Source organism: Pezoporus wallicus, unplaced genomic scaffold (genome assembly GCF_028554395.1).
Source record: "Pezoporus wallicus isolate ANWC-B61680 ecotype Strahan unplaced genomic scaffold, APGP_CSIRO_Pwel_v1 contig_4309, whole genome shotgun sequence".
Taxonomy (NCBI): domain Eukaryota; kingdom Metazoa; phylum Chordata; class Aves; order Psittaciformes; family Psittacidae; genus Pezoporus; species Pezoporus wallicus.
The window spans coordinates 2,821,430-2,839,442 of NW_026638191.1; the positions used below are offsets into that span (position 1 = coordinate 2,821,430).

The window sequence follows — 18,013 nt, forward strand, 5'->3', positions numbered from 1 at the left end:
CTGAGGGGAAAGAGACAAACTGCAGCTCCCAGGAATGCTCTGGGAAACCTAAGTGTATCCAAGAGGACCAAAATGCTTTGTTGGAAGCCAGAAAGGGACATATAACTTACACAAATATAGGCACTGACCTAAAATACTAACATCTCTGAACTGTAAGGAGAAAACAGCAGATTAACTACATGCAACAGACAACTCCAATTTATACACGAGGAAAATACATGTCAGCTTCTAAACATTCAGAGGGCTGAAGCACGCATAAGCTTTCAACTATATATATTAAAAGAAAACTAAGGCTGCACTGATTCATTCAGAAAAAGCATGCTTCTAGCACTGCTGTAGCTAGATAAAATATACATTAGTTTCCTTAAAATGAATAAAGAGGAGGCTTAGGTGATATAGCTGTATACATTTGTTGGTCTTACTGAAAAAGACATCCTCAAACACATGCAGAGTTGCCCAGACTGCTTTGGCTGGTTCTTTGACCTGATTCTATCAGAAATAGCTTGGCTACTATATCTCAGAATGGTGGGAAAGAGAAGGAATAGGTTTCCATACTACAGTAATTCCTGAAAATTTAGGTAAAAGGGAAATGAAGTTTGTGATAGCTAATTTAAAAGCAATAAGATAAAGTGAACATACAAGCTAACACCATGTAGAAAGGCTGCAAGGAGGTCTGAAAGCACTAGAGGTCCCAGCCTCAGTGTGCAGCCAGCACATTACCTGGAATTGATTTCTGCCCCAGCATTGAGAAGAATCTTGATGATATTAACATAGCCACCAGATGCAGCAAGGCTTAATGGTGTATAGTCAGACACATTCCTATGTTCTTTGTTTGCTCCCCGGGCCAACAGCAGATCAACCACCTGAAAAGACAGCATGCATATTAAAAGACATACAGTGGCCTTCACTGTTATCCAAGAAGTGAAATGATGTCATCACATGCTCAAAGCCTCCCAGTGTGCTACCAGTTTCCTTTGTCAATAGATATGATTCTACGTGAAAATCTCTATCCTGTTTGGCTTTATTTTTACACAGAGGCTGTGCAGACTTAGCATCAGCTGATCTGTGTGGGTTCTACAGTGCAGGCAGGAAGATTCTTTCACCTCATCAAAAATGCAAGTGAATCTCTTCCTGGGAATCTTAAGTTTGCAAACAAGTGATCTATCCCACTGTCATAATCTCTCTCACTGTTTGAGCATCATTTTCAGAAACTCCCACCACCTTAATTCAAATGACACTGAAGCCAAGTTTGACCATCTGTATCATATGGTCCTTCTAGCAAAACACATGGTAAAAATCAGACAGACTCATGTTAATGGAACAAGCATGAGGAAGGACTTCTCTACAGAAGCTGCTGTAAACAAATAGAAGGGGAAAAATTAAAACATTTCTGGTGATGTACTGCACTTCAGTGGGCCTCATTTTATTCCTAACATAGGCTAAATGATTTTCAGATAAGCCAGAAAAAAGGCTGCCTCCTAAATTGCTAAACCAGAAACTAAGTTGCTATGTCAGAGGTAGATTCTGGCATAAGAAAACAAAGAAAGAACAAAAGATTTAAGTAGTTCAATAAGTAATGCTCTCACAGGCCACACTGATCTCTTGTTTGTAAGCAGCACTTTTACTGTTAAAGATTTGCAATTCAGAAATCAAGCGAAAACCTTCCAATTTTGGCCAACTGTTTTAATCCGTTCAAGTTCCAAAACTTAGCGCTCCCATATTTGTCACAGAGCTCTTTGCCATCTCTGTGGTATCTTTTATCTAAGACAGCATGCCCATGACTAAACTAGGAAGGATATACCCCCCGCCCCCCCCAAAAAAAAAGCTGAGAAAAACCTGAAACACCCTTTAACAGGCCAGTATAATATGCCCTGCATTGCACCTGCACTTACCAGCCTAGCACATTACCACTAAGCCCATGTCCTGCCAGCACAAGATTCCAGTTTCTGTCTTTCTGTGCCTGCACTGGCTGTTTTGGTTTTAAGCACAGGGAGGATGCATAAGGGAGGTATTCAGTGAACAAAGTGGTTCAGCAAATATCTTTACCTCCCTCACAAAGGTACTTACCTCGCAGAGAAGAATGAAGAAGAACAACAACAACTTACAATAAACATTAGCTAACAGAACTGGCACAGCCAAAGGAGAAATGAATAAATTCCCCTTCCTCTTGGAAGAGGAACAAGACTTGAATTAACCACCCTTCTACAGGTCAAAAACCTTCCAGCAAAAGGATGATTTATTATACCTTCAACAAAAAAAACCAAATCCTGTAGAAAAAACTGTCTACAAATGACAACTCAAACTCATGGAGGACAATATGCCCATACCTCCTGGCGTCCACCAGAGCATGCCAACGAAAGGGGAGTATCCTTTGTGCGCTCGGACTGTGCTTCAATATCCCCACCTTTGTCCAGAAGTATTTCCACTACACCAACATGTCCAGCAGTTGCAGCCAGAATCAAAGGCGTAAAACCTAGTAACAAGAGAATACGTTAAAAGCAACCTTGAGAATCTCAAAAGTATTATTAAGGAGCAGAAACAAACAAAAGGGTTAATTCACAGCGACTTCTATTGATCAGACATGTCTTCCTCAGACTGGGGCTTCCTGGTATAGGCCACAACCTCAGACTATTTCCTAGCCCTATTCTGACCCTGACACATCTAGGCTCTTAACTCTTTCCAAATAGAATTAAAGGCTCTTCAAAAGAAATCTAAACTTGCACTGATCAAACTGGACTAAGTTCCAACCAACTTGTCACTTTAGAGAAGTCATGGCTTTCCACCAAATTACTATTTCATAAAGCTCCAATGAGTGAACACATCTGCACTGCCTATATTATGTAATTCCAGTAGTCAGTGTGAGTTCTAAGGATTGTGGCATGGTGGTTTTCTTCCTTCAGCTCTGAAGATTTGACATTCTGCTGAATTCTGTTATTGAGAACAGTATGATACATACCTGACAACTACTGCCCACTAGACTGATCAGCCCATTAGCTGACATTTTAGCCCATTTTACCCCCATCAGCTGCTCTATCTAGTATGCCAAGGTCTTTTGTAAAGGGTGAATCATCAGGAGCAAAGTGCTTCACATTTTGCAGATCTGATTAAGATACTACTCAGATGCACTGCCTTTCCAAAATACAGATGAAGGCATGCAGTGCCATTGGCTTTTTATGGTCAAAATTTCTACATGAAGTAGAAAGCTGCTTTACAGCAGCCTTCCAATACCTAAAGAGGCCTACAAGAAATCTGGAGAGGGACTTTGTTGTAGGTAACGGTCACGCTCTTTCACTGCTTTGGCTTACCCTTCTTGTCTCTGTGTTCAATGTTGGCACCACGTGCTATCAGTACAGATACGAGTTCTTCATGACCTCCTGCACATGCAAGGGTCAGAGCCGTGTCATGATTACTTTCAGTCTTCACATTCGGAAAGAAAAAGAAGAAATTTAGAAATTAAAAATGCTTTAAGAAAAATGTCATGTTTTTCAGACAGTTCTAGATCCATTTTCCCCCTCTCCCCCGCCTTTCAGAACTTCAAACCCAACTGCAATTACTCACATGTGCATCAATGTCAACTGAAGGATACATGGGGAGCACCGACTGTGAGGGCACATTGCTCGATGCCTGTGAACAAGGCTCAGGCGTGGGGGATTCAGTAGCGTGTGAGGAGCTGGTGGAGCCACTGGGCACTCTGCTGTTCACAGCTGAAAGGTAACACTGGGTTACTCATCCACTCTCAGGAATGACACAACTTAGATGAAAAGTATTTAGTGCCATAGAACTACATTGGTCTAATATCAAAACAGTAATGGGGGGGAAACAAATCGACATTCCTAAGAACAAAGGAGTTGGTGTCTTTGCAAAGAAGCTTTCCAAGCAGTTACACAGTGCAAGCATCTGGTCCAAACTGTGTGAAGTTGGAAAATAATCTTATGAATTAATCTGTCTGCATTATGAGTACGAATTATGAAGATTATTAGTTATCCTTTTTATACCGTAACCTTCATTGTTAAGAGTTCAGTCATATGCTCAGTGTAAGCAGGCAAAATATTCCTAACACACAAACCTGACCTTCAGAAATACAGCCTGGAATTCCAAAGTTTTTCACATAAAGGTTAGCGCACACCTTGACTGCAGAGAAGGTTTTCAAAGCAAGATGACTGACAGCAGCTTACACCATTAACCATGTCTCAGAGTTAAAACAACCCAGGAAGGGTGGAAGAGAAGCAGAAAGGAGCGGGCAGCCAACACAACTAAGCAAGCTGGAAACTGTCTGTGCTCCCTAAAATCGATTCTGATTGATCCACAGCCTGTAAAAAGATTTCAACCTGGAGATACAGTGTAGCTCAGGGACACAAGGAATGCAACTTTATCTTCTTTTAAAACAAAAGAAATTAATATTTGAGAATCAGCTTTTATTCAGCTAGTTTTAAATGAACCTTTATCGAGACAAGCAGAGAAATTGCTCTACATATATCTACCTTTGTAACCACGGGAGAGTTCTGAAGGGAACCCAAACGCACCTAAGGCTCAAAGTGGATTCCCAACAGGCCTATGCACTAGATATCAGTGCACTTGAACTGCAGTAAACCCTGTTAATACAGCAGCTGGATTTGACAAAAACTGCCACTGATGGGTTGCCCAATTTCTATCTATGCCGAGATGGAACATGGGCCTAGCTTTTGTGATTCCAACACATGGTATTCTGTAGTACTCCTGGAACATGCAACTGATGGAAGACACTAACAAAAGCAGGTAAGAAATAACGAACAATATTTTGCTTTTGTCAAGTGTTTCAAGCAGTAAGGGAAGATGAACTCAAACCTGGATATAACTGAAACCGTTGCAGACCTTTCCCAGCTCATTCCTTCTTCCATTGACAAATTACACTCATAGGAAAACAGGGCAGATGGAATAGTCTTACAAAACCCCTCAACACTACCCATAACACCACTAAGCCTACAGTACTGCATATGCATAACAAAGGAAACTCATTAGAGCAAGCCTAGATAGGTCCCTTCAGTTGGGTGCTGGAAACATCAAGGGGATTGTTGCTGAAATTTTGGAAGGTGACATTTTCAGGTGTATTTTTTAAGTAAAGCTTCTCCTTGGCATATATGCAAAACCCAGCATTAACACTTGGCTATCACGTTTAAGCAACAAAATGCTGTACTTGAATTCAGAGTTGAATTTTGCTTCACCTCCCAACCTTCATGAGCAAACCAGGTCTGTATTAGAAGTTTCAAATCTAAGAGCTCCCACATTTCACCTGCTTCCTGTGGTTCATAATTCACACCAGCAGATGAGCATTAACTAATGCAATACAATTGTTTTTCTGCTCAATGCACTGAAATGCAAGATACCGATTTGATTTCTACAGATTATTCCTTCCAAAATACAAAGACACCAAATCACCCTGTTGAGGATTTACAGTAAATAAAATGGTGGTTCCTTATGAAAGATGCTGACTCAATACTTTCATATCTTGCAGATCTAAAATGCACATGCATGTGCTGTGCATACAAAGAGGGTGCGCAGAGGTACTCCATGTGAGCCACTTCAAGGATACCAATGCTATATCTTCAGTGACACTGTTACAGGTTCCACAAATTCAGTTTCACAACAATTACTGAGAATGTCCAAGTATTTCTTGCATACTTTAGATTGTCACAGTGTGCTTGAAACATCTTCACACGCGGTGATGATCTCAAATGTGAGAGAGCACACCAAAGGCAGTAGAAATGCAGATAAAAAATACTTGTTTAAAATAAAATCTAACAACAAATAGTCCTGTAGCACCCACTGATGATTCATTCTCTCCATAACTACAGAATTTATAAAACTGCAGTATTTCTCAAGTGCCATTTTCTATCTCCTCAGTGTGGCTGGCAAGTGGCCCAATGGAGCATCAACAGAATTCATTCCCTGCAGAGCAAAACACGCCTGAGAACTTTACCTCCAGTTCCATGGGGCTGATTTAGCTCAGCCTAAGTTACACAACACCACCGAGCCTGTTGTGTAACCACCATACCCACTCCAGACTTCCATCTCAATTGGCATTAATGCAGGAAAAACTACAGGACTGCAGCTCAGCAGAGGAAAGCAGCATGCCCCTGCCCAGCCGTGTGGCGTGACCACCCTCAGCATCTCCAGCTGACACAGGATTTTAAGAGACCAGAGAAATGTGGAGGTTTACCCTCTGGGAAGACAAGGGGGGAACTTTGCAGCATGCAGACTGCTTCCTACTGAATAGGAATTTTGTCTTTTCACCAGGAAGGGTATAGATAAACACAGTGAGTGCCACGTATTAATAAATACATAAAAACTCGTTTTCACAGCATGTACCTCAGATCTTTATAAAAATACATATTTGGTGACACAGGTTTTGAACATTTCTGTAAACTGCAATATTCATAAGATTTGTATTAAAAAAAAATAATAAAAATTAATGCTACACATGACAAAATCCAGGATCCCCACATTTTAAAGAAGGGCTTGGAGCTTGAATCAGTGTGATGTCAAAGACAGGTCTCCAAAGACATAGAGCATAGTTTGGGCTGGAAGAGACCTTAAAACTCATCCAGTTCCAACCCCCTACCACAGGCAGGGACACCTTCCACTAGAGCAGGTGGCTCCAAGCCCTGCCTGAATGCTGCCAGGGATGGGGCAGCCACAGCTTCTCTGGGCACCCTGTGCCAGCACCTCAGCACCCTCACATGGAAGAACTGCTTCCTAGTGTTTCATGTAAACCTACCCTCTTCCAGTTTAAACCCATTACCCCATGTCCTGTCGTTAAAGGCCCATGTTAGAAGTCCCTCTCCAGATTTCTTGTAGACATGGATGACTTATTTTCCAAAGTTACGAGAAAAATATCACAGGAAACATGAGTAAAACAAGAGGAAGCAAGAACTTGGCGTTTTATCTAAGTCAGGCTCTGGAGGCACTGGCAGAACATCAAGCATGCAGCTCTGAATGAGGCTGCAGTTGTAGCCTGGATCTGCACCTACCAAACCCTTGCCCTGCTGTGAGCATGGATGTTCATGGACACGGGGCTTGGATTTCAGTTCCCCAGTCCTCAAAGTCACTAGGATTTTTCAGGACTGAGCAGTTTATCAACCTGTCCTGCAGCTCCTCAATAATGTGTTACTGTACAGGCACAGCATTTCTCACTCTAGGTTATCCCCATAACTGGTTTTACTCCCAAGAGCAATCCTAAATACAGTAACTCAGATGTCACCGTCCAAATCATTACAATACCACAATTCTGTATAACTGACCAGAACTGGACTTTCAGAACCAAGTAACAGTTAATGAAGTTTCTCAAAACATGCCTGGAGTTTCAGTACATAACATGAGCTCATAGGAGCCAGACAGAAGCACACAGAGATGTCACCCCTGACTAAAAATTCCTGCTGAGTAGAACAAACAAATATTCCAACTAGAAACCAAACCCAGCAACAAAGAGAAAGTTACTCATCTTGAACACCCTGAACCAGCAAAAAAGCCTCAATTCAGATACTGCTGGCTAAGAAATCTACTATAGTAAATGCATAATGTGACCTGAAATGAAGCTCCAAGTATGCCAGGCAGGATGCTTCAAGAAACCAAATGTGCACCAAGAAATGAAAATTAGATCCAAAGTATGCTTTTATATTGGAAGATGTGATCCAAAATAATGTACTACTTCCCCAGCCTGAACTGCACAATACCTATATCTCTTGCAAACCCAACTGACAGCTTGACTGGAGTAAGTCACACCTTTAAAGATAGGATTAGTTCTAAGACTTTTGCTTCAGTACATCTAAATTAACTCCATTACAACCAAAACATTCTGGAGTGGAAAGAGTGGCTTTATTTTTATGTTTTACCTGACTCTCCAAAGGTTACCTGGTTACTTCTGTATAGCTTTATGTAAGAGGGGACTCAGGTACATGTCTATCAGTGAATAACTGTCAGGGAGACCTCCAACACTTTGCACCTTAACACCAGTTACCTCAACACCCAGCAGCTGGCAGGATATTGAGTCCATTTATGTATGTTGTCACAATTAAGTTAGTTAGCAAAATGAAGACATAAGGGTTTGTAGAAATATAAGTTCTTCCTTACAGTTCTCCCTGGTCTCAACTAAAGCACTGAAAACATTTGCTCATTCATGGCCACTGGCAAGAGCAACAGCAAAAGGTATTCTGGGCTAGATGGCAAAAAGCCCATTTAACATCTCTCTTCTTCTGAAGCAGAGCTAGTACAAACTGGAATACTCAGCAGGAATAAAAATGTCCAGACTGACTCACTCACCACCATTACTGCAGCTCCACTAGCAGCACCATGGTCAAGGCAGACAAGCAGTTAGGCAAGAGCACAAGTGCTCGAAGAGCCAGACCTTTCTCACACCAGGCACAGGGCCCTTAACAATCCTACCTGGTATCTGTAGCACATGTGAAAAATCAGGTCTCATAGAAGTGTCTATTTCCAATTCTCTCCAAACATTTCATTTTCTTTTTTTTAATGGGGGGGGCAAGGGAGGATCAGGGGGAAGGAAATAAAACTTATAAATTTCAGAAGAAAATATGCTTCAAGAAGTCAACATCAATACTTTCTGCAGGAGCCTCTGGAACTGGACAGCTAAAGTTTCCTTGAGTTGCATTTCTGTAAATAGAGCTTCTAATGGTTGTAGAAAAGCGTGCTATTTGTACAGATTTTTGAACTGAGTGCATCTCATTTCTTAGCAAAAAATGTCTTTAATTACTTAGCAAAAAGAGTAACCAGCTTCAGAAAATGAACCCGTGTCTTATTCAACTTTTTATAATTCTTTTTTAGATGCAGCTTTTCTGGCTGTTTGCAATCTCTTTTCAAGCAGCACAGCTCTCTCACTCAGCTGACTGCAGCAGTTCTTCACTTTGGGTGCACTGACTAGCTTGGATTTAACATGCAGCTGCTCACCATAAGAGGGCACATGTTAGGTGGCCTTGGGCTAGATGTGTGAAATTGTCAGCAACAGCAACTACTCCAAAGATCAAGCCCGTGTTGATTATGTTTTGCACTAACCATTGAGGTTTTCCTCCTCATACACTCCCACAGTCTCAAGTAATCAAAAATGATCCAATTGCATTTTGTTTTCATTGCATTGTTTTCACTGCATTTCATTTGCATTTTGTTCTTGTTGGGAACTAAGACTGATGCTCTATAACACAAGAGGCTTTCTCTGAAAGACTGTACAGCTAAAGGGTGCTCACACAACACACCACACAATCCCACTAACTATGGTTCCATGGGATGTTGCCAAGTTGCACGTAGTCTGGACTTGCACAAGCTAGATGGAATTATCGTTCTAAAAGATCCCAGGAATGGCTGGCAAAAGGTTTTACCAACATGTTCCTAAAACCTTGAAATGAACTAAAAGAGAACAGGCCAGTGACTACAGGCAGGGAGATGGGGGAGAAGGGCTGAGGTTCAGACACAAGGCGCAAAGAAAAGGTGCAAAACGCTGAATTAACAAAAAAAGAAAAGCAAAACTACATACCAAACAACACTGGCTATATCCTACATACCTTCAGCAGCAAACATCAATCCTAGTCAAACCCAGGAAATTAAGTCAACCAAAATGATACCTCTTTATCCACAAGGGGACTTGAACAACCCAACAGTGGAAACTTCCATTCATCTTCACACCATTACCGACAAATGGAAGGATGGTTGGATTTTTGCTTTTCATCCAGATTAAAAGGACACAATTTTGCCATGTGTCATCTAACAAGCAGATATTCCTGTTTAACAACCAGGGTTTAGAGGGTATTCTGAAAACACAAGAATCAAGCAGCTCTGCAAGGGTTCCAGATTGCGTTTAAGCTGTAGCAACACCCTGAGCAGCACGGAGAGGGACACGTTTGTCCATATAAGTGATAATAATTTGGCTTTTTAGAGATGGCTCCTACACTGAAGGAAGTCTGAGGTATAAGCCTGTATAGAAAACTCTACAGAAGATATCAAGCTGTCACGCTTTCAGAATGGGCACTTTTGATCACTCATGATATGGCTTTTTTAAGAAGCACAGAAAAAGATGAGGCCAAAGGGGCAAAACGAGGTCTCCAGTACAGGAAGTTTTGCATTTCAAGAACAAAAAAAAAAGGATATTTAAAAGTCCCATGTTAGAATTAGAAGTCACTGTTAGGATTAATAGGACTAATGAGGAACTTTATTCTTAAGCAAGTATTCCCAAACTGGAAAACCCCAAGATGTTTTTTGGAGGGAAGGAGAAAGGGGGAAACTGAGCACACAAATTAATGCAAAAATAGGTATATTTCTTAACCCACCTGCTATTAGGTCATCAAGAGTGTCGGTAAGCGTCTGTGCTGGAGTGGCAACCATTAATCCGTCTGGTTCTTGAACTAAGAGCCCCTGCCCAGCAATCTGCTGCTGCTGTCCTACATTCTGCTGATTCCCTAATGCTTTCTGAAGTTCAAGAGACTCTGTCCCATTATAACCTAAATTACCAGAAAAATTACATTGCGGTGCTGGCAAAGGCTGGATAGGGACAAACTCTATTTGTTCAGCAGGTGGTGGAGACTGTTGTTGCTCGTCATCTTTAGACAAGATTGTGTCAACCTGAGGTAACCCTGAAAAGTTATCCTCTGGCAGACCCTTATCGGCTTCCACTTCTGGGAATACCCCTGTAAGTGGGCATTGCTGCTGCAGGGGAAGTGGTGTGTCTGTCTGACCTTTGGTCTCCAAATATTCTTTGGTAAACTGCTGTTGGGTTTTCATCTGCAACTGCCTTTCCACCTTCTGCAGCTCCTTCAATATTTTCTTCTTCTTCTGTACTTGCTCTTCTCTGTTCTTTTTAAGTTCTTCGATCTTATCTTTATTTAAAGGTTCACCTTGAATTAATTCCAATGATTTAAGTTGTGCTTTTTCAATAGCACTAATTCTCTGTCCAAGTTCATTCAGCTTGCCTTCAGTCTCTTCTACTATGCATTCCAAAGGCTGGTATGGGTGAAAAGGTGGCAGTAGGTCCTTATCTGCTACCTGCAGGGAACTTGACTTCTGCTTGGATGCACCTAAGCACATGAAAAATGTTTGAAAAAATGCCATGCTGAAGATCCCCCAAACCTCCCCTCTCACCCACCAAAAAAAAATTAAACAAAAATAAAAATAAATAAATAAAAAAAATCTTTACAACTAACACTGCACATCTGTCAAACCAGAAAAAGGCAAACCCTGCACTCCATACTGAGACAAGGAAAGACAAAGCACACAGCTGGAATTTAATATTGATCCTAACATCCCTTTGAACACAGCTAGTTTAATCTTAAGGAATAAGGAACCTTTATAGTTTCTGACATACATGCCAATGCATGGGAATGCCAATGGGAAAGGAAATCAGCAAGAGCAGCAGGGAACTTCAGTACTGTACTGAGTTCCCAAAAGTTGTTCTGGTGTGCAGAGCAATACCACTAAGGCTATTTCCCAGACACTAGCTTCCAACAGCAAGGTGACAAATAAAAGTAGTCTGTACTTGAGAGAAGACTAACTCTACAACAAGATGAGTAATTTGAACTGTTTCTCCAGACACAACAGCATTCTACCTTCACTTTACAAAGAGAATCATCCTAGTGCAGACATAACGTTTTCAAATGTGTTTTGAAGCTTTGGCACTTTTTTTAAGTTCTAAGACAAAATTAACAATGAACAAATTGCCTCCCTCTCTCCAGAAACAAATTAACAATTCTTCTCACTATTAACACTTCAGAACAAGACAAGGACCCCAAACCGGCAGTGCTCCTCTGTGCTCACTGCCCTCAGGCAACCTCAGGCTGCATTCCCAAAAGCTAGGAAACCTCCAGTCAGATCCTGCTAACGATTATCTATTAGAGCATTGAAATCTTAATTAGGACTTCAGTGGAAGAAACTTTAAGTGTGGAAAGTTTTAGCTTTATCAAACAATTTTCTGCACTAACACCCATTTGCTATTCCCAAAGAGTGATAGAGGCAGCTTTAAAAAGAAAAACAAAAAAAAAGGATAAAAACTTGAATATTCACAAAGAAAACTTGGTACCATTCAGCAGTAAAAGGGGAATTAAAATTATTACAGTTTGAGCCCTGGTTTAATACAGTTGCCTAGACATCATACAGTTAAACGAGAATCTGGAGGCAGGAACCAAGTTCCAGATCAGGTTTCATAAAACACCAATTTATTGCTCTCTGAGCCTTCCTTCATCAAAATAACTCACAAGTGACTTGATTTTGCACTGCTGTCCAACCAGCATTCACATACTCCTCACTCTGAAACTGGTATTTTTCGAGGAGCTAACTGAAAAAGCAAACTTAAGGGAATTTTCTCTTTTAAAGAGAAATGAGTATTAAACCACAATGGAACCAGTGCTTTACTGAATACCTTTGCTAGACACTCTCTCTGGACTGAAAGCAAACCCTACCTAAATTTAAAGGAAACAGGAAAGATCTTCATAACCCCAAGAAATCCCCAGCACTCTCCCCAGACACTGCAGACATCCCCAGGAGCTCTGGCTCCAGTACTTCACACAGCTCCTCACACAGGTCAGCAGTTCCAGCTGAATGCCTATTCCAGCCATTACTATGATTTTGCCTCTCACCCCTAAGTGAGTCCCAAGACACTTTCTCAGCAGGCAACAAAGAATTTGACTGAAGTTCAGCAATAACTTGCTTTGTGCTGGCTGGTGGATACTTAGCTCGTGTGCTGCTGGCTCTTTGGCTCTGTAGCTTTCTTGGGGTTTATACAGCTCCCCTTTTATTTTAGAAAGTGTGACTTACAATGTAAGTTTGGCAGACCACTCATGAAAAATAGATTTACACTCAATAAAAACCTCCAAAATGCTTGTCTATAGCTTTGTTGGAAATGTGGAACAGTCAGTTAGTGTCTTTTGAAACAAAGCTGCTCCAGGGCTGGACTAGAAGAAGCCTAACTGCAAATTCACCCTGCCTTTAAGACCCAAGATGGGAACCTCTGCATGCTCTGTGCAATGCCATTCCTAAGGTTACCATATCTATCATGTTCATCAGATCGTATCATAGATATTTCCATTCTAACACAAAGCAACCCCACAACCTGGCAGCTCTGGACAGTTTAGACCACTCTGTAGGAAAGAAAATCATAGAATGGTTTGGTTGGAAAGGACCTTAGAGATCATCCAGCTCCAACCACCTGCCATAGAGGCAGGGATACTTTCCACTAGACCAGGTTGCTCAAGGCCCTGTCCAAGATGCAGTTCAAAAAGCCCCTAAATAATCAAGCACCAACACCATCCTTCTCTACTATGTTCCACCTGGGGAAAAAAAAAAACAAGCCTGTCGGGAAGAGGAAAACCTCTGTACAAGCACAAGAGAGTTGCAGAGCAGAAGCACAGCCTGGTCTTGAGAGCTGGGCTGGGTGGAAGAGCCAAGGCTGGTCCAACAGCAGCTCAGGCTGTGAATGACCACTGAAAGTTGGGACAGTTTCTGAAGAGGAGTGTTAGAAAACCAGTAAGTGAAGAGCTGGGCTCCAGAAGAGGTGCAGAGATCTACTCTAATCAGCTTCTAATCAATGAGCAGGGCCACTTCTCGAGTTCCAAATCACCCTTTCCATGGCAGAAAACAGTTGCAACCTGTAATCTTGGGGATATCGGAAGAGGATGTAGGATAGGAAGAAGTATCTACTAAAACTTGACAGCCAATTCAAACCAGGGGTGGAAAAGACTTGGTAGCTTCAACTAAGCATTGTTACATTATGGTATTGCAAGCACTTTAAAGTAACTATTCCCTGCTTTATCCAAAGCTCTTCTGTATTATAATATCCTGAAAAATACTGTGCCCATGTTAGTATATAATTATGAACAAAAGACTACTTTATACTTTCACTTTTGAGATATTTAAGTAAGTCCTAAAAATCCAATCGTAGGACAGATCATAATCACTTCACCTTTTATTTTATCCATTTATTTTGTTAATTTACCTTTTTGGTGGAGCATCAATCTTCTATCCAGCCAACCCACCACACAATTTATTCTAGTAGGAATATTTAGTCAATTTGATTTTTAAAACAACTGTTTTGGCCACTTTCAGAAGACTCATTTGGTATGAAAAGAAGACTGAGAATCACTGAAATCCACATGTTGCTGCACAAATACCTGCTGCCATAAGGTAATCATGATTATAGGACAGAATTGTTTGGTTGACAGAAAACCCAGTTTGTGTGATACACATCTATATATTCAAATAGATCTTCAGTGGCAAAACCTATACCTAGTATAAAAATCTGTACCAATCACAATGTCATCCTGCTAGGCAATATTACCTAGAACTAGGTAAAAAACTGCCATCAACGGAAAAACTTCCACATCATCAGTAGGAACCAAAAAGAACCCCAGCACAAAATCACCAAAGAAACAGATTGAGTCTGTTCCTCACTTCACTAAAGGCAGGTATTAGGAAGCATAAATCCACAGCCAGACCTTTATGCTGTGTGAACAGAATGGCTTGTCCACTGCTCTTGCCTTTTAGGGTTTTTTTACAAGCCTGCTTTCACTCAGCAGTGGAGTTGGATTTGCTTAGATTTTTAGTTAGATTTTCTGCGATGAAAATCCACCAGCCTCATCAATAGGAGTAAAATGAGTTCAGTATTGAAACTTCTGTGTTTAACTAGTTCATATCAGCAGGAAATTCAGCTCTCAGGACCTGGGAAACAGTCAGTGCATATATACACAAATGCAAAGTACAGGATGAGAGAATCTAGCTAACTGGGTAACAAAAAACTAGCCTACTTGATCCAAGTACATTCATCTGCCACATAGCTGGCAATACACAATTCTTTGTAAAGAACAGGATGCTTTGTGGAGGGTTGAATGATCACTGAATGATCAGGTGAGCATTTTCACTACCTTCCTCCTGAAAACCATGCAGCATTTTTGCCAATCTTTATCCCTCCTGAGCCTTTTATATGAGAAATTAGCAGCAAGTGGGTGCACCGATATCCAACAGGTTACTGGGCTGAAACCACGGAAGATTTAAGTCAATTTTCTGACATTCCAAAAACCTAAGTTCCTTTCCAATCTTGGTGGTCTTTCCAAGTTTTCTTTAGTGGCTTGACAGTACCTAACTTCAAAATTGCTGAGATGTCATTAAATTAGTCAGTGGCAAGCAGGTGAGTGATACTTTTAAGGAGCAGAATTTCACAAACCACAATGAAAAGCTTTTCAACCACTCATGCTCTTGGGGACCTCCATGTGCCTTGGTTTTAAATCACCTGCCTGCACTGCTGAAGATACACATGAAAAAATAACATGTCTTGAAATCTACCACAGAAATATCAGTGGTGTTAGAAAGCCATAGAATTATAGAATAGTTTGGGTTGGAGGGGACATTCAAAGGTCGTCTAGACCAAGCCCCCCCCTGCAATGAACAGGGACATCTTCAACTAGATCAGGTTGCTCAGAACCACATCCAGTCTGGCCTTTAATGTCCCAGGGATGGTGCATCCACCACCTCTCTGGACAACCTGTGCCAGTGTTTTATCCATGAGGAAACTTAGCACTTGGTAATCCTCCTGCTGCTGCTGACTCAGGCTGAAAACATGGAAGAAATGGCCAGAGCTGATCAGAAGACACTGAAGGTCACGAAACAATGAACATGCAGCTGGACTGTGCAGTGGAGAGGTCTGAAAAAAGTCTGAATCGAAAAACAGGAACACCAGCTTGCCTTTTTAATGCCTGCACCTCAGTAAGAACAGTATCATCTTTCTACTTCTACTGTTAAACCTGGCCCCTATTTCAATTAAATCACATAACTTACAAGACCTCTGCCAGTATGTAATTCAGTATTAGGCATAAAATTACATCTTGGAGTAAAAAGTATTTACTGAATTTGCAGCTACTGAAGTTATTACATAGAAATCTTTTTTCTTTCTGCAAGCCCTCAGACTGTTAGATTTACCGCAGAGATACAGGGAATACCATACATTGAAAGTCTAACTCAAAAAGCTTACAGATTCCAAAAGATCCTACTCAACCTTAAGGGAACTCTTACCGTGAAGAGCTTCCACATGAACAACTTCAATCTATGCTCTTATGGAATTCTAAAAAACCATGCACCCAAGTGAGAAACATTGCAAGTTACTGCTCACTTCAAAGCAACAGTGGGGAAGACTAATGACAGCAGGTTGATAGGTTTCAAGCACTCAGTTAAGGCCAATTAGTTAATTCATAAACACAACCTCAGGTTAGCTACGAAGTAAAACCTATCTAGAGAAAAACTTGCAAAATACCTGATACCTCAGCCTCAAAAACCAGCCTATGTGAAAGTTTGACATGTTTAAAAACACCTTTCATAGTCCAAATATTTTGACTACGAAAACAATCCTGCTGCTTTCCAAAGGCTTCCCAAGTGGCCCCTTGTTGCACTGGCATGTTTCTCATGAATTCAAGCCACTGCCTCACCAGTCATGGTCCTAGGAAGGCTTAAGACAGCATCACAAGCACCACTGGGAGCTTCAGATCCCACTTTCATTAGATTTTTAGATTGCATTTTTGCATTTACAAACTAGACAAGATTATCAATGGCAATGCCATTACACCAGCTGCTCTCCTGAAGAAACCCCACAGCATTCCTTTCAACCACGTCATGCGCTGGGCACTGATGCTCCCTCACCCCAGGGAACCAGATGCAACGACAGACAGGGCTGCATCACAGCCACTGCGTGTCACCCTGGTATGGTGCAGAGCAGGAGGCACCCTCTGGTCCTGCACAAGTAACACATTTGGATTTTCTAGCCAAAAGAGTCTGTGTTGAGCTGCTGCATCAGAACTGCTGCTGAGCAATGCTGGCTGTATTCAAGCAAGTGCAGCAGCAAGTAAGGAACACCAAGGAAGGGAACTCCTGCCTCCACCACAGAAGCACAAAGACCTGAATTCCCCTGGGATCTCACTTTTACATGGACACCATAGATGCATGCTAAACATAGTGTACTAAAGCCAATCCTTTCCAAGCATGGAAAAGCTCTATTCAGTCCAATGAACTAATTTTGCTTCTCCTTCCACCTGGTATTTCTTTAGCTCTTTTGGAGATTGACATCTCTGTGTCTCACCTTCATCTCAGTCTCTCTAGAGCCACCGTCAGCTCTGAAATGTTTCTTTTCAGTTACTAAACATTGATATGAAATCCTTTGCCAAAATAATCAGTCAAATAGCAAGCATTCTGTATGTCTTCTTACTTAAGAATAATAATGGAATTCAGAATTTTGAAAAGCCTCACACCATATTTGAACCATAGCAGTAACATCCAAGTGTGTTGTAGTCTTACACTCGACTTGCCACGCTGTTACTATTGCACTTTTTGCAGAACTCACACAGGTCCTTAAAACCCAAAGTGCCCTGAGGTGATGCTCGGATACTCCTCTTCCTCCCCCACCTAGTGAAGATTTTATGTAAGACCTAAGGGCTACTCTTGCTTGTGAAGGCAGGAAATCTGTCTTCCTCAGAAGAAGCTATCTTCTCACATAGAACTTAAGGCTTCCCCCCACCAAATAACCCACATTCCCACCCTCTTTTGCCCCTTGTCTCCCAAGGGCTCTAACAAGAAAAAGCTGGTATAGTAACACTTGTGTCTAACAAGTTATGAATGGAAGTTTAGCAAAGAACACTAAATTGAAAGTAGCAGTGGTATCACTGAAATGATGAATGTTTGTCCCCAAAATCCCATCTTCCCCCTAAAGATCTGAGATACACCAGAGCTTTGCACACAAACTTTTCAGGAATGCTGCATCAGCCCAATGGCACATTCCAGATTCTGCATCTCCTGCAATCCATCACTAATTGGTTTTGCTGACCTGCATGAAGCATGTCCTGAAACAATGAGAATTAGTGCTCCGCACAGCTGTGTGCCAGTTCCAACACCATGGTGCTGCTAAAAACATGCCTAAAGTATGTGCTGACATTGGCAATAAGGTTTTTCTTAATCTGAGCTATTCCTTAAACTATAATCAACTATATCCTTTTCATAATTTGATTAA

At 41.3% G+C, this 18,013-nt stretch overlaps 1 protein-coding gene across 1 annotated transcript in view; it reads right to left on the minus strand.

Annotated features, from left to right (window-relative positions):
- Positions 1-18,013, minus strand: part of ANKHD1 (ankyrin repeat and KH domain containing 1) — a gene marked incomplete at its 5' end in the record, with an annotated part of 103,537 nt that overhangs the window by 25,303 nt on the left and 60,221 nt on the right. The window contains 5 exons of the mRNA XM_057409773.1: positions 721-863; positions 2,328-2,473; positions 3,306-3,417; positions 3,559-3,704; positions 10,311-11,054. Of these exons, the coding sequence (XP_057265756.1) occupies positions 721-863; positions 2,328-2,473; positions 3,306-3,417; positions 3,559-3,704; positions 10,311-11,054 (1,291 nt within the window). The remainder of the gene's footprint in view (positions 1-720; positions 864-2,327; positions 2,474-3,305; positions 3,418-3,558; positions 3,705-10,310; positions 11,055-18,013) is intronic.